The 17747-nt window shown below is 38.3% G+C and overlaps 2 protein-coding genes and 1 long non-coding RNA gene across 6 annotated transcripts; 1 reads left to right on the top strand and 2 right to left on the bottom strand.

Moving 5' to 3' along the window:
• Positions 1-309: 309 nt before the first annotated feature.
• On the bottom strand, positions 310-3121 carry LOC111471422 (probable serine/threonine-protein kinase PBL23). Its single transcript, XM_023117141.1, has 4 exons — positions 2998-3121; positions 1909-2090; positions 1252-1827; positions 310-624 (listed from the first exon to the last, which is right to left on the bottom strand). The coding sequence occupies exons 1-4, from the start codon at positions 3119-3121 to the stop codon at positions 310-312; spliced, it is 1197 nt and encodes a 398-aa protein (XP_022972909.1).
• A 1253-nt stretch (positions 3122-4374) lies between these two features.
• LOC111471409 lies at positions 4375-12604 on the bottom strand. The gene is made up of 3 exons (XR_002715196.1): positions 12430-12604; positions 10760-10762; positions 4375-4385 (listed from the first exon to the last, which is right to left on the bottom strand). It is a non-coding gene; the product is annotated as an uncharacterized LOC111471409 (long non-coding RNA).
• On the top strand, positions 5950-8002 carry LOC111471390 (putative pentatricopeptide repeat-containing protein At3g15200). 4 transcript variants are annotated; one of them, XM_023117110.1, is made up of 2 exons: positions 5950-7564; positions 7686-8002. In XM_023117110.1, the coding sequence occupies exon 1, from the start codon at positions 5994-5996 to the stop codon at positions 7554-7556; it is 1563 nt and encodes a 520-aa protein (XP_022972878.1). In that variant the 5' UTR covers positions 5950-5993; the 3' UTR covers positions 7557-7564; positions 7686-8002. The 4 variants fall into 4 exon arrangements, with proteins under 4 accessions (XP_022972878.1, XP_022972877.1, XP_022972879.1 ...); XM_023117109.1 differs by having other exon boundaries at positions 5950-7560; positions 7664-8002; XM_023117111.1 differs by having other exon boundaries at positions 5950-7556.
• Positions 12605-17747: the final 5143 nt, after the last annotated feature.

The raw sequence follows: 17747 nt of genomic DNA on the forward strand, positions 1-17747 counted from the left end.
AAAAACTGCACGGTTATAGAAGGAGTCGTTCCGGAGCGTTAGTCCATTTTTATATTTTGAATCTTTCGTAATTCAATTTGTAATTGAATTCTCCCTTTGTAATAAATTTGAAAAATATGGTTTTGTATTTAATTGTTTTCTTTTTTGTCTTTATTTTCATTTAAATAGTATTTTTACTTATTATTTTATTTTCTTTTGATCTTTGTCTTTTTGGTCGTGGTTCGGGTTTTGAAACCTAAAAAATTGGGCCTGATATTATAAAAAACAATGAAGGAAAAGGGCTATGCATTGTGTTCCTGTTTTCTCATTTTAAAAATCAACACTCTTTTTATCATCATTATCACTACTTTTATTAGGAGTAGTTGAGCCTCGATTTGAACTTAATCCCCATCCCAACCCCGAATTCGATTCGTTGTCTACATCGACATCGACATCATTGTTTATAGCTAAATATTGTAGAGCCATGACCACATCGCTAATCATTGGTCGAGTACTTGCATCTTCTTGTAAACACATAGACACTACCGCCAACGCTTGATACAGAGCCTTCACTGAAAATTTTCCTTTTAGCTTTGGATCCGCTACCAGCATGAATTTCCTTCTATCTTTGAGAAGTGGTTGTGCCTGTAATCAAGTAATAATCGAGCTTAGGAATTGTTAGGAATCACGACTCTCCACAATGGTATGATATTATCGACTTTGAGCATAAACTCTCATATCAATGCAGATGTATTCTTTTCTTATAAATCCATGATCATTCCCTAAATTAGCCATGGTGGGACTCCCTCCCAACCATCCTCAACAATCTTTTCCTCGAACAAAGTACACCATAGAGTCTCCCTAGAGGTCTATGTAGCCCTCGAAGGGCCTCTCCCTTAATCAAGACTCGACTCCTTTCTTTGGAGCCCTTAAACAAAGTACACCATTTATTCGACACATGGTCACTTTTGACTATACTTTCGAGACTAACACTTTCTTTGTTCAACACTTGAGAATTCTATTGACATGACTAAATTAAGGGTATGATTGTGATGCCATGTTATGAATCACGAAACTCCACAATGGTATGATATTGTCCACTTTGAGCATTAACTCTCATGGATTTGCTTTGGGATTCCCCAAAAGGTCTCATATCATTGGAGATGTATTCATTCCTTTAATCCCATAATCATTCCTAAATTAGCCAACGTAGAACTCCCTCCCAACAAGTTTAGATGAAATGAATGCAGTGTATAGAAAAAGAAAACAAACCCATGCAAGCAAATTCTTTTCCGCTCTTGGCTTCGTGTTGTCAATAACTCTTCTCCCAGAGATGATCTCCAAGAACACGACACCAAAGCTATAGACATCAGATTTGGTAGTCAATTGTCCGGTAAGAGCATATTCAGGAGCACAATAGCCATAGGTTCCCATCACTCTAGTGGAAACATGAGATTTATCACCCATGGGACCTAGCTTTGCAAGTCCAAAATCCGAGAGTTTTGGATTGAATTCCTCATCGAGCAATATGTTCGAAGCTTTGAAGTCCCGAAATATCACCGGTGGATTCGTTTCATGTAAATATTCAAGCCCTTTAGCTACTCCTTCCACAATTTTCATCCTTGTCTTCCAATCTAGAGCTCCCTTATCTGAAGCTATACCAAGAAGATGATCCTCCAAGGAACCCTTAGGCATGTACTCGTACACCAAAATCCTTTGATATGCATCAACGCAATACCCAACCAAATTGACAAGGTTGGGATGGCGAAGAAGGCTTAGCATTAGAACCTCCACAAGGAATTCTCTATTGCCTTGATACCCATTTGGGTCAAGTTGCTTCACAGCCACCTAAGGAAGAGGAATAATCAATAGAACACTCATGAATTAATAGAATGTGCAAAGGAAAGGAAAGTAAAGATTGATAGGTACTTGTTTTGTGGTGTCAATGAGGCCTTTGTAAACTCTTCCAAAGCCACCTTCCCCTAAGAGATTGTGGTGGCTGAAGTTATTTGTGGCCACGCATAGCTGACGAAATGTGAAATTTTGTGCGAAGCTTTTCTCTTTGCCTTTCTTCTTTGTCTCCTTTGTTGTGTACCTTCGCTTATTGTTCTCTACAAGTTTACCACAAAACATTATGATCAAGCAAAACATTATGAACATTGCTTATTAGTTTATCTAAAAAAATCTTATATCTGTCCAGATTTTTGTCATTAGGGATCCTTCAATTGCATTTCTAATAGTCCTTCAATTGCATTTCTAATAGTCCTCCGCATGAACAAAGTACTATTGTCTCCTCTCAAATGGGTCATCTATCTATCTGGGTTAGTTTCTATTCTCTAAAGCAAACGTTTGTTTACTATCTACGTCTAACTTCCTTTCCTATAAGACATCTAGATACATATTAGGTATCCACAATATCTCTCCTTTGGAAATACATCCGGGAACTCATTTACTATTGACACGTTTTCTAGGGTTTTTTTTTTTTTATTTTCCTCTTACGTCTACGACACATGCTAATGTAGCCCATCCGCCTTGTTGGACTAATCTCTTGGGATAATCCCGATACTTGTGCCTTTAAATTTGAAGGTAGATCTTGTCGGTGGTGAAAGTTTTACTTCCTTTTTTCGAAGGTCTACACTAGCTTTTCTTTTTGGAGGACAACACATTTGATAGAACCTAATCACAACTCATATTCCATAATCGTTTGGCATCTAAGGGTTTTTATCCATAATTCCATGTGACAACTTTGCCTTTAAAATTCATCAACTTTAGAATTCTATTGAAATAACCAAGTTTGAGGCATGAATCTGATATCAATTATTCAGAACAATCGGGTTCAAACAAACATTAGTTATATACCATAAATCTTCCCATTCGTTTAAACAAATTCCAAAATTTCCAAATTTGAATGAGAAGGACATTACGAGATAACATTTGAATATGTTCAAATACAATTTTCGAGTAAGGAAATTCAAACCCGAAAACGAATGAAGTGGTAAGAAGAGGGAGAGAAGGTACCAGATTCGAGGGAAATGATAGCGAGTGAGGCTAAAGTTTTAGTCTCATAATACTCCTCGATGCTCTTTTCCAAACATTTCCTATTGAATCTCTCCTCTGATATGAAACATGGCAAGAAATTCATCAACTTTTTCTTGTTTCTGACAACTCGAATGCAACTCATGAATGGACGCTTAGGGTCTTGCATTGGATGAATATTTGAAACGCAAAGAACATAATAACACACATAAAATAGAAGAAACCATTGGAGATTTAGGAAAAACAAAGGAACATGGGATCCGACATTAGAAAAAACATGACAAGAACACAACAAATAACAGCTACAACCCCTCCAAGTTTGAATTTTAGATAGCATCCAGACAAGTTTGCTATTTTTATGACTTTTTTGTTTAAAGGATTTAACAGCATTCTCAAATTCTCAAATTCTCAAATTTGAGTAGTGCAAGATGGAATTCACTCCTACCCACTTTTAGGAATAGAAGAGACGTAGTTCTTTTAAATACTGACTCTAGGTCTTGAACAAGGGGCCCCACTCTCTCATTGGCCTAAGAGGGATTCGGTTTACTAGTTGGACCACAAACCAATTGTTCATTAGAGGATAAGTGAGACATAAGAAACCAGAAGTAACTTCAGGGGTAAAACGGTAAATTGACCCAACTCTAGTTACGAACAACCTGTGAAGGATCGACTTACTAATCATGGTTATATCAAATGGACAGAAATATATCTATAGTGAGGGGAGTGCAACTACTAGGCTATAGTGGAATGTCCTAGTAGTTAACGAATGTTGGTTAACAAGGTTAATGAGTTTAACAGTTTAATCTTGGATTGTTGGAGCCCATGATCTGTAGGTCCATTAGGTCCCTCTGCTAGTTCATATCGAACTAATCCATAGGACAGTGTGACGAGTGAGTTCGAAGTGTTCGAATTCAAATTAGGGAGAATGCACTACATATATACGATATATTTAACAACATTTTTGTTTTATTTACGAATTAAACAAAAAGAGAGAATCTGAGATATTTAAATTAATCAAATATGTGTCCGAATTAATTGAGATTGACATTTGAATTAATATTAAATATTAATTAAATAGTTTAATTAATAATTTAATATTACTTTAATTTGAAATTAATAATTCAAATGGATGGTTGAATCAAAATGAAGAAATTCAAAATGTTAACTTCATTTAATGGAAAAATCATGTTAGTAGAATTTTGAGGTGTCAAAATTTGGTTAACTCAAGCATGCATGCTTCACATAATCCTAAACATTTGAGTGGAATTTTGAGTGTCAAAATTTGGTGATCCCAAATTTGCATAAACATGCAAACATGACTCTATAAATAGAGTGATCGTGGTACATGGAAAAAACCTTGAGAAAAATCTCTCACAAACTCTCTTCATAATACTAAATCCCTCCCAAGTTTAGTCACTCACCGGATTCCACAATCCCGTTTTTTAGGGTGTCTAGGCAGTTTGGTTCTCAACTATTGTTTCAAAGACATTTAGGACTAATTCCTTGACTTATACATACTCTGTGTACCCGTAGGTCTAAACTTTTGACTCCGTTCATGATTCTATGGTGCTCGGTGTATTAAAAATGTTCTGACTTGGGTTGGCTCAAACCACTTTAGCTCTTGTGCCATAGTCTCAACTTGGTTCTCTGGTATATGTTTTGTTAGGAAGACTATCCCATTGATCCCCTAGAGCATAGTTTACATGATCTAAGCGCTCTTCAAATCAATATAAAATAACTAAAAGATAAACTAAGCATTCATGTAATCAATCAAACAAACAAATCTCATTATTGGAGCAATTTGGTAATTTTTTATATTGTACTTACACTGCATTCTTATCCAAAATTGTCCTTTTGTAGTCCTAAACGTGAATATTCTATCCACCTAAGGTAGGGAATGCTCGAATGCTAGCATGCCGTAGTGATCCCTGTAAGCCTTACTTGCCCAGAGACGGTGTGACTAGTTACCAGGATGAAACATGCCTTTTTAAGCTTGTTTTTGGCAACAAATTTTCTTAAAATTCATTGGTAGGTCATCGCTTAAGTAAAATTAAGGCTAATATCAAAACTGAGGTGAAATATAGTAAGAACGGAGGTTAAGTGAATAAAAAAGGGACTTACATGCGTAGAAGGTCCCTTACGTGCATGGTGAGGGATACTCGTGGGTCTCGTTCCCCAAGTTGAATCAATTTGTGCGGTTTAGGTCGATGGCATAGGTTTGGATCAGACCGTGGGATGATTCTCAAGTGTGGGTCCGAGTGATGTTCACCACCAAATCTAGCCACATTGCACCATCCGAAGCATGCCACGTGTCAAACACTGCCGCACTCTGCCAATCGCTACATGACGCATGTCTCCTCCCTGCTCGCCTGCGCAATCAGAATCCCAAGACTAATAACACGTGTGTAAGAAACTCGCTGCATGACATGTGTCTCCTCCCTATTTAGTTTTTCGATTTCTTTACATTTTCATATATTTTCATAGGAAACTCAATCGACTTGTTCCTCCACAAAAATTGTAGAGTATATTGCATTAAGAGGGATAGTAAGAGAGACCTGATTTGAAATAATTACATTAAATTTGGTACATTTTATTTTTCTAAGGCCTAAATTATAAAAAAAAATACTACTATTCTCTATAAAATTACAATATTACCATCCGCATTTCATAAATTTAAAATTACTATTGAAGTAAAAATATTGAATGAAAGTTGTGAGTGTTCTAGTCATTGTCGCCGCGTTCATGTTGTTAAAAGATGGTAAAAATATTGAATGAAAGTTGTGAGTGTTCTAGTCATTGTCGCCGCGTTCATGTTGTTAAAAGACCCTTGTCCCCTATAATTTTGAAATGTTGGAGTTAACAAAGGTGTTACAATTTTGAAAGACCATGAACAAAATTAAGAAGTAATTTTATAATCTATAATCTAGTCTTCCGTATTGAAAGAGCCCCATTTCCCATTTGTGATCCAAGGGCTCGATATGAGGTTCAAATTCCTATGGTTGAGGAACAATGCGGCGGAAAATTTCCATGGAAAATTCAGATTAGGGTTCCAAGCATACCTGATAAAAGGTGTTCTTCCTCACACTCCCATTTCATACAGGCCCTTCTTCGGCATCTCCGATCATATTCATCATACCCAAACTTATGAAACGACGAGAAACTGTCATGAAACGACTAAACTTTCAAACCCAGTTGCTGTCTCAGATGATTCCTTCAACGTTTATGACCAATCTGCTGTTTATGTCCAAAACGTCCTCAAATTTAGAAGACACAAACCGGTGGAGGAGATCGAGACGGCTCTTAATCGATGCAGCCTCGTCTTAACCGATGATTTTGTTCTCCAAGTGTTGCGAAGGCATCGATCGGATTGGAAACCCGCCTTCGATTTCTTCAATTGGGTCACGAAAAGAGGTAATGGAGAAGGTGAGTACTCCCCTGGTTCTGTTATTTACAATGAGATTCTTGATATTCTTGGGAAATCCAGACGCTTCGAGGAAGTAGACAAGGTGTTTGTAGAAATGTCCAAGAGAAAAAAACTTGTTAATGAGGAAACATATTTAGTTCTTCTTAATAGATATGCTGCAGCTCATAAGGTGGAGGAAGCAATTGACATCTTCCACAGAAGGCAACAACTTGGTCTTGAGATGAATTTGATAGCGTTTCAGTCACTTTTGATGTGGTTATGTAGATACAAGCATGTAGAAATTGCAGAGACCCTGTTCCACTCCAAGAAGCATGAGTTTTTTCCTGATATTAAGACGAGTAATATTGTTCTTAATGGGTGGTGTGTGTTGGGAAATGTTCATGAAGCCAAGAGGTTTTGGAGGGAGATAATTGAATCGAAGTGGGAGCCTGATATATACACTTATGGGACTTTGATAAACTCATTGACAAAGAAGGGAAAGTTAGGGACGGCTTTGAATTTGTATAGAGCCATGTGGGAGAAGGGCTTAAAACCCGATGTTGTAATCTGCAATTGCATCATTGATGCACTTTGTTTCAAGAAGAGGATTCCTGAAGCTCTAGAGATCTTCAAGGAAATGAACGAGAGAGGGTGTGCCTCAAATGTAGCAACTTACAACACTCTCATCAAACACCTCTGTAAGATAAGGAGGATGGAGAAGGTTAATGAGCTTTTAGATGAAATGGTGGAGAGGAATAGAAGTTGTTGGCCGAATTCTGTGACGTTTAGCTACTTACTTGCGTCAGTGAGGGAACCGGAGGAAATTCCGAAACTCGTGGAAAGGATGGAGAGGAGTGGATGCAAGATGAGCAGTGACACTTACAATCTGATATTGCGACTGTACATGGAGTGGGATATTGAGGAAAGGGTTAAGTGTACTTGGAATGAAATGGAAGAGATAGGGTTGGGACCGGACCGTCGGTCTTACACGATTATGATACACGGTTTGTACGAGAAGGGAAGAAAAGAAGAGGGGTTGCGTTATTATAGGGAGATGACACTGAAGGGAATGATGGTTGAGGCAAAGACTGAGAGGTTGGTGAATGCTATGAACGTGAAGCTGCAAAAAAGAAGGTGATGAAGTAAGATGTTATAATCATAAAACCAAGAACATCCCTTGATTTTTATTGTTTCCATTACTTTTCAGGCATTGGAGGGACATAAGATGTTGAACCTCTGTTTCAGTTGATCTCCCTACAACTTGGAGTCCCAAAATGTAGCAACCAAGCTCCCACTAGGAGCTAACTGTGTTGGAGCATGGTAGACATAGACAAGGAAACGTTGGAGCGAAGGGTGCAAGGGAAGTTAAACCCCAAATATGATCCTAAGATGGTAAAAAGCAACATATTCAGATGGAGGATCATAAAGGTAAATGCAAGCTTTGTAATTAATTATTTGATACAATTTGTTGGGACTTTACCAAATATGTAGATGAAAACACAATTCACAAGATGGAACTCACTTCTTCCCATATAGGGAAAGTAGAGGAGTAATTCTATTAGATGTTGATCGAGATTTGAACAATGGGGTTTCACATTCTCACTAGTCTAAAATGGACTTAGTTTATTGTTGGATATTTATTATAGAATCCGTGGTAGATAAGTGAAAGATATAATTACAAAAGTAAAATATATTTTTTATTTTTGACTCAAGTGTAATATTGATTTGCTCATAATGATTATATTAAAGGAGACAATTTTTTATTTTTGACTCAAGTGTAACTCGAGGTTTGACCATGAACATTAATTAATTAATTAAAGAGTTTAATTAATTAAGTTTATAATCCGTAAGTCACCTTACTAGTTGATAGTAAGGTTAATCAATTTAGTAACATTAATCAATTTAGTTAAAGAAAATTTTGAAAGGTTCAAATTAATGTTAAATATATTAGACATATTGAATATAAATGAGAAATATAATGATCCACTCTTTAAGAGACTCGGTCATAGACGGTTCGTTGAATAATAAAAAAATAATTGAGTTAGGTCGCGTTGTCATCTTAAAACTGATCCACTCTTAAAAGTGATGGCCTACAACCATGATTTTGAGCTTTATGGTTTGCCGACAACAATGGAGTTAGGTCGTAGAGTTGAAGGAACTTAAGGCGCAATTGCAAGACTTACTAGATAAAGGATTCATTCGACCTAACGAGTCCCCCTGGGGTGCGCCACTGTTGTTTGTTAAGAAGAAAGATGGCCACTGTTGTTTGTTAAGAAGAAAGATGGCCACTGTTGTTTGTTAAGAAGAAAGATGGCCACTGTTGTTTGTTAAGAAGAAAGATGGCCACTGTTGTTTGTTAAGAAGAAAGATGGATCGATGCGTCTGTGCATCAATTACAGAGAGCTAAATAAGAGAACCATAAAAAAAATAAATATCCTCTGCGCCAGTGTTGTTTGTTAAGAAGAAAGATGGATAAGATGGATCGATGCGTCTATGCATCGATTACAGAGAGCTAAATAAGAGAACCATAAAAAAAACAAATACCCTCTGCCTAGAATAGAAGACTTGTTTGATCTACTTAGAGAGACAACTATATTATCCAAGATAGATTTCGGTCAGGTTACCACCAAATTAGGATTAATGAAAAAGACATACCAAAAACAGCGTTTAGGACAAGGTACGGTCACTACGAGTTCGTAGTGATGTCATTTGGCCTCACCAATGCCCCAGCTGTGTTTATGGAGTTAATGAACCGGGTATTCAAGGAAGGCCTAGACATGTTCGTGATCGTGTTCATTGACGACATCCGTATATACTCGAAAACAGACTGAGAACACGAGGAACACCTCCGAAAAGTCCTAACCACCCTAAGAGAGCACAAGTTGTACGCCAAGTTCTCCAAATGTCAATTTTGGTTACGACAAGTCTCTTTCCTAGGACACATGATGTCAAAGGACGGTATATCTGTAGATCCCACCAAGGTCGAAGCGATCATAAAGAGGGAATGCCCAACTACGGTAATGGAAGTAAGGAGTTTTGATATGAACCAAAAAACATCAATCATACAATATACTTCAATGAAGATGTGAAGAAAATGTTGTCAAAATTATCAAAAGATGTTTCAATTCATGCCACCAAAATTATCAAAAGATGTTTCAATTCATGTCACATTGAAGAAGAATGAAGTTTGATTGTTATAAATTTTGGGTGGGTTACAATTTAGAGTTATTGTATTTCATTTATGTATTTTAAGACTTTATTTACTATAGGTTACAATTACATAATGGTTAATTATGGTCATTAAGTATGAATGTTACAACTCTTGGAATGCCTTTAATAGTTTCATTTTGCGGCTATATAAAGCCATGTATGTTGTATGTGTAAGAGACTTGAAAATATATAGTAAAAGGAACATTTGTGCTTTCTTTAGCCAATGACTAAGTTTCTTTGCAATTCTATGTAGTTTAGGTTGCATGTAGAATCATTCAAGCTCGACATGATCAATCTTGCTTGTGGAATGATTCGAATCTCAAACAAGTGTTCTTGCGTTGAGATATTTGATCAACAAGAATCATTCAAGCTAGACATGATCGATCTTGCTTGTGAAGTGATTTGAATCTCAAACAATGTTCTTGCCTTGAGATATTCGATCAACAAGGTATTCCGAATCTTACTCCCCTCGTAGTGATTACCACATATCAAGTTTCCTAGGATCGGCGGGATACTATCGAAGGTTCGTGCAGGACTTCGCTAAAATATCCTCGCCTTTAACAAAGTTAACAAAAAAATGGTACCATTTAGATGGGATGATGCTTGTGAGGCAAACTTCCAAAACCTAAAAGAGAGATTGGTAACCGCCCTCGTACTCATAGTACTCGAGAGCTCAGAAGGGTATGTGATCTATAGTGATGCCTCCATGAAAGGACTGGGATGTGTATTAATGCAACACGACAAGGTTGTCGCATACGCATCTCGTCAACTTAATTAATATGAAAAGAACTACCCCACGACCTAGAGTTGGCCGTTGTAGTGTTCGTGCTGAAAATATTGCGACATTACCTGTATGGAGAGAAAACCCAAATTTTTACCGACCACAAAAGTTTGAAATACTTCTTCACCCAGAAAGAGTTAAATATGAGGCAGAGAAGGTGGTTAGAATTGGTGAAGGATTATGATGTAGATATCTAGTACCACCCTGGAAAAGCAAACGTGGTCACAGATGCCTTGAGTAGGAAGATGGTCCACTCGTCGGCCCTCATTACGATTGTAGTAAGGGTACAAAGAGAGTTCGAGTGAGCCAACATAGCTGTAGCGACGAAGGGAGTCATAGCACAGCTGGACCGACTCACGGTACAACCTACGCTTAGGCAGAGAATTATTACCTCCCAACGAAAGGATCCTAACTTACAGAAAGCCCTAGGACAGCTAGACGAAAGTCCGGTAGATGGATTCTCGAAGTCATCGGACGAAGGACTATTGTATTAGGGACGCTTATGTGTTCTGGCAATAGAAGATTTAAGGAAAGAGATACTGATGGAAGCTCACAACTCGCCGCATCCAAGAGGTACTAATATGTACCAAGATTTAAAACAACACTTTTGGTGGAAGAGCATGAAGAGGGATGTGGCCGGGTTTGTGAGCAAGTGCTTAGTTTGTCAACAAGTGAAAGCTCCAAGACAAAAGGCGGCCGGGTTGTTGCAACCCTTAAACATACCAGAGTGGAAGTGGGAAAACATAGCGGTGGACTTCATAGTAGGTTTACCCAAAACGCCCAAAGGCTATACAGTGATCTGGGTAGTTATCGATAGGTTGACCAAGTCGGCACACTTTCTACCTAGGAAGGTTACATATACAGTTGACAATTGGGCCCAACTGGATGTGAAAGAAATAGTAAGACTACATGGAGTCCCAATGTCTATAGTGTCGGATCGGGATCCACGCTTTACGTCAGCTTTTTGGCGCGGACTTCAAGAAGCACTGGGTACCCGCCTCGACTTTAGTACCGCCTTTCACCCCTAAACAGATGGACAAACGGAGCGTTTAAACCAAATTCTAGAGGACATGCTACGCGCTTGCGTACTAGATTTTAAGGGAAGTTGGGATTCCAAACTCCACTTGATGGAATTCTCGTATAACAACAGCTTCCAAGCAACTATTGGAATGGCACTGTTTGAGACCCTGTACGGGAAATGGTGTAGGTCCCCACTATGTTGGGACGAAGTAGGAGAGAGAGAATTAGTAGGACCCGAGCTGGTTCGACTCACCAATGAGGCTGTCCAGAAAATTCGAGCGAGGATGCGTACCGCTCAAAGTAGACAGAAAATCTATGTCGATGTAAGGCGTGAAAGCCTGGAGTTTGGAGATAGGGGACCCAGTATTCCTCAAGGTGGCACCTATGAAAGGTGTGTTAAGATTCGGACATAAGGGCAAGTTAAGCTCTAAATTCATTGGACCATTCGAGATCCTAGAGCGAGTTGGTCCAGTAGCGTATAAGTTAGCCCTACCTTCAGCCCTCTCAGGTGTACATGATGTATTTCACGTGTCGATGCTGAGGAAGTACATTACGGACCCTATCCACGAAATAGATTACGAACCACTCCAACTCAATGAAGATCTGAGCTACGAGGAAAAACCAGTAAGAATCTTAGCTAGAAAAGTAAAAACCTTACGCAACAGGAGCATTGCGTTCGTTAAGGTATTGTGGCGGAATCACCACAGTGAGGAAGCCACGTGGGAGTGTGAGGACGAAATAAGAGAAAAATACCCCGAATTGGTACAAGAGTTTGAGACTTTCGAGGACGAAAGTTCTTTTTAGGGGTAGATAATGTAATGACTCGAGAAAGAAAAAAATAAATAAATAAACTCAGTCGCCGAAAAACTCGAGAGTTTTTTGGTGACCGCTGAGTTTCGCGGACCCCATGCGAAACGACGGCCACACCACGCCTAGCCTTCAGCCCACAACTCCCAGCACCTATTAGAATACCTGCAAAGGGAGAAAAGAAAGAAAATACGAGAGAGAGAGAGATTTCGGATAAACGTCGGCGAGTTTTCAGTTTCTCCGACGAGCCCCCAAACCACCCAAAAATCGACACCAAACGATCAGTTACCATCATGAGAAGGATCCCTAACGAAAGCACAATAACTCAAGGTGTATTTTGTGCTTTTTCGTAAGCGTCGTCGTCGGTAACCGAGGTCGGAAAATTGGGTTTTCCTAATCGTTCTTAGATTTGTGGTTTTAGGAACTTTTAGGCCGCAAAACTCCCAGAAAAGAAAGAAGGACGACACATAAAGAGGAAAAGGAAGAAAGAGGACCGAAATCGGCAACGGAAACGCCGCGGGAAGGAGAGAGAAAACTCGCCCGAAAATTGGTTGAAGTCGGGTAAGGAAGACTGATAAGATAAGGAATCACTACAAGGGGATTAAGATTTGGATTACCTTGTTGATCGAATATCTCAAGACAAGAACATTGTTTGAGATTCGAATCACTCTACAAGCAAGATCGATCATGTCTAGCTTGAATGATTCTTATTGATCAAATATCTCAACGCAAAAACACTTGTTTGAAATTCGAATCACTCCACAAGCAAGATTGATCATGTCGAGCTTGAATGATTCTACATGCAACCTAAACTACATAGAACTGCAAAGAAACTTGGCCATTGGCTAAAGAAGAGCACAAATGCTTCTTTTACTACATTTTCCAAGTCTACTCACAATACAACATACATGGCAGCTCAAAATAAAACTATTAAAAGCATTCCAAGAGTTGTAACATTCATACTTAATGACCATAATTAACCATTATGTAATTGTAACCTAAAGTAAATAGAAAGTCTTAAAATACGAGAACTCTAAATTACTTTGAATTGTAACCCACCCAAAATTTATAACAATCAAACTTCATTCTTCTTCAATGTGGAATTGAAACATCTTTTGATAATTTTGACAATCTTTTCTTCACATCTTCATTAAAGTATATTGTATGATTGATGTCTTTTGGTTCATATCAAAGACGAGATCCACAGATCCAGGTCAACCCGAACTCAAAACCCGAGAGAGCCAACCCATTTTTTCCCTCGGCCTCTGCCATCGGCCCAGCTCAACTACAGCGACCCAAACCTCAAACCAGCTCAAAAGCTACAGTTTAGTTGAACCAACCCGAGACCAGACCCACGGTCCAATTGAGCCGGCCTACAGCCCAAACACTTGCGACCCAGCCCAGTAAGCCGAGGCCCAACGATTAGTCTTGGCCTAGTAGCCTTCCGCAGCCCGCGACCCCATCCACGACCCAAACTGGATTGTGACCCTCGCTTCGACCCGACGCTGCCGCACGACATGGCTCGCTCTGTTGCTGCCACGTGTCACACAGCGGCGTAGGAAGTCTTTCAGCTCGGCTCGGCGCAAATGACTCGGGCTCCCTCCGGTGATGCTCCGACGACTCCTCTAGCGGCTGTTCGGCTTGGCTCACCTTTTTTCAGCCCGGTTTCCACTATTTTGACTCTCTCGAATTTGTTTTCGTCCCCGATTAAGGTATCCGAGACCATTTTAGAGCCGTATTTCACATTTATTGAATTATAGGTAAATTAATTGTGAAATACTAACGAAAAGTGGTGAACGGTGTGATAGGAAACAAACCCCGACAACGTAGGAAGCAGCTCTCATGGAACGAGTTTTTACGTTTAGCTATTTAGGGAGTACTTCGGCCAAGACCAACCAAGTAAGTGGTCTTACTATAGGATAGGCTAAAAATTGTTTGAATTATGATGATGTGTGTGTATGACGTTGTGCTATGATGTCTATTAAATGTACGCTATTTATGTTTCGATGCATGACATACATGTTATATTTGATGCACTTAATGACTTCTATGATGAGTATGATGTATGCATGATGATGTTATTAACATGATGATGTTTTCCATGTTGAACAATAAGTATATGGCTACTTCCCCTAGAGATGATGAGTGCAGACGCGCACTATATGATGAGCGCAAATGCGCACAGGTGCGAAAGCACAAAGATGAAGGTGTTCATGAGGTGCATGACACTATGGGGTTCCGCTGACCTTCGGACGTCGCTACAGATTAGCTTGACCAGAGAGTCTAGGGGTGTGCGAGCGCCCTGGGGATTCACATTCGCACGTGTGAGTCGTGTGTAGGGAAGTACTACACATCCAATTTGTCCGAGACTGAAGGTCACTCTTAAGATGATTAGAGATAGGTCCCTAATTCATGATTGCATGTGTTTGCATTAGCATGACCCCTATAGTGGGGTCACTTACTGAGTATTTCTCGAAATACTCCGGCCTGTGCCATATTATTTTTTCAGGTAAAGCCAAGGCGCCCATGTACGGTCGACGGCGGCATCGTGATCAGAGATTGTGGCGCGTGCATAGGATAGTTGCATATTTAAAATTCCTAGTCTTGGTTAGGTAGGACATTTGTATTTCATTCATTTAAATTATTTAATTTGTAATTGTTTTTATCTTATTTTGAACTCCAGCGATGTTTAAAACACATAAGTCCGGTAGTGTTTTCTAATGTTTGAATATATTTTGAAGTTTTAAATTTTTCCGCCAATAAATATGAGCAATCTTAGATTTACATTTTGCATTAGAGATGAGCATGAGACGTTAGTGGCGACTCTAGATATGTGGAAATTTAGGGTCGTTACAATTTCTATTTTTTTGGCTTTGTTGAGAGCTAAGATCTTCTTTGCAAATTCTTGTGTTTAAAACTTGCATGCTAGACTCATTCAAGTGGTAGTGATCAAACCTCTTGTGGAGTGATTCGGATCACGAGTTTAGAAACGAGTTTTCTTTACTCTTGATCTTAATCATCAAAGTAATCTGTTTCATACTTTTCCTTGGGTTGATTCCATATATATATATATATATATATTTTAAACTTTCTTTTGTAGCATGGAAAATCCAAAAGACACTAACATTACTGATTCACGATTGAGAGAAGCCCAACAATGAACCATGGAAAGACTAATTCGAGGAATAGAAGAGTTGATCGATCGAATAGGAAGATTGGAGATTCAAAATCAAGCTCGATAGAGGATTCCACTACCTGCACCCTCAACCAATAAATATGAGGGTGACAATTCTAATCACCACTAGGATAATCCACATGCGGTTGGTCGTGGCTTGATGCGAGGGAGAGACCATGGAAGTAGGTATCATAATTTACAACAACCCGTTCCTTTTGATGATAGAATTGATCGTAAGTTGCATTTAATGAACTCAGCTAAATTTATGAAACTAGTCCAAGGATGACAAATAAACACATTTCATTCATTACACTGCTTAATTATAATTTAAATATTTGTTTGTTTTTAATATAGGAGTTAATGTTGTAACCTACATAGATTACTTGTAATGACCTGAAATTTCCTACTTAATTTAAGATCGCTACTGTATACTTATCATAAACATTAAATGCGGAAGACTTCATTTAAATTCCATAAAACATAACTTTTATCTCAAAACACAGCCATGGACTTACGTATTTCGACAACATCTTTAAAACGACACAACAAACGACTAAATCAAATAAATAAGAGTTTGAGTTAAAAACATCCCATTCTAGCCTAAGTCTAAGAAAATAAATACCACTATCATATGCATGTGTCATGGTTTCGAGTTGCGATGCTGTCGTCAGCCGTACAGGAATGTCTTGCCTTAACCTGAAAAATGTAATAGCATATGGCTCGAGTATTTAAAAAAATACTCAGTAAGTGACCCCACTATTGGGGTTAAATGCAACAATCACATGCAAACAAGATGATGGGACCTATCTTTCAATCTATCTTCCTACGGTGCTGTTCTAACGGATAATTTGGACATGTATCATATACTCTACACACAACTCATACATGCGAGTATGGGCTCACCAGTCAGTTCGCACACCGCTGGGCCACTTACCTTACCTTGTCCGGCGAACACTGTTGGGCCGCTGGGAGCTCCTTAGACCGGACACCCGTTAGAACTAGTCACCGTCACGGCAATGCTATGCAAACATAACGATCGTTGTCCTGCCATTGGATGTACGCATCCGTACCCTTGTGATGGAATAGGGGTATCCCCCAAATGCATGAGCACATAATGCATGAGGTCCCTAATATTTCTACTTTTATGATTAACGAATATAACCCCGCTATCATCTTTCATGTTTAACATGTCATTTCTCATTTTTAGTCTACGTATTATACATAATTCTAGCGGGGTTACTTTTCATTTCATTTCATTTGTTGTGATATCATGTCATTCATAACATGCTGTATACATACAATTTAGAAAACATAACATAACGCTCCATGCTTTTAACATGTCATTTCATAACGTTCAACATGTCATTTCATAACGTTCAATTCATACAACAATTACCTCAATGGTCACACAAAACAATCTAAACATGACACATCACATCACAATATAACGTATCATAAACATTGAGTATCGTAAGTACTTCGTGGTCATATCGTTCCCTAACATATCATAGCCTTAACGTTCTTATACCTATCACAGTCATATTGTTACGTGAACGTACCTTAGTCATATCATCACAGGAATGTATCTTAACGCTATCGTTCTATCAATCCACAAACCTATCCCTTTCTACCCATATCTTAACCATATTCTTTCATGAATCACTCATATCCATAGAACTCCTGTATGTAACCTAATCTTAACATTTCATGAACGTATCTTACTCCTATCGTTACATTTCATTTTGTGCATTCTTCTCGTATCCTATCTCGAACATATCCTTGAACACATCGTACCACAATTATTATGATACAATTCACATATTATAACATAACATAAACATAATATAAGCATACCGATTCGCAAATAATTCACACATATTAGTATATATGACACGTGCAGAACCACAGGCACGTGTCAACATCAAATATAACCATGCCGATAGTAAGGTCACTTACCTAGCTAGCTTAAGTCGTTGTCACGAATATATCTTTAATGAAAGTTCGATTCCGTCTTTTGAAATCCAAGTCAACCTATGTGAGCCCATAACATTAGTTTCAAGTTTGAACTTTACAAAATTATTTCTCTTATTTACATTGATATATTGTTAAAAGTTTTTGAAATGTTATATATCTATAATTATATTTTATTAAAAATCTTATTTTCCATGGTTACTATGGTATAAAAAAGTAATATAACTATTTAAGTTATCCTGGGCTTTACTACTCTCTGTATTTACCTTTCCCTCCCTATTTAGTTTGTGGTTTTTAATTCCTTCATTTTTTTTATGGTGGCTTCTTAATTCTGTTTTATGTATTCCAAATTTCTAGTGGATATG

Source organism: Cucurbita maxima, unplaced genomic scaffold (assembly GCF_002738345.1).
Source record: "Cucurbita maxima cultivar Rimu unplaced genomic scaffold, Cmax_1.0 Cma_Scf00052, whole genome shotgun sequence".
Lineage (NCBI taxonomy): Eukaryota > Viridiplantae > Streptophyta > Magnoliopsida > Cucurbitales > Cucurbitaceae > Cucurbita > Cucurbita maxima.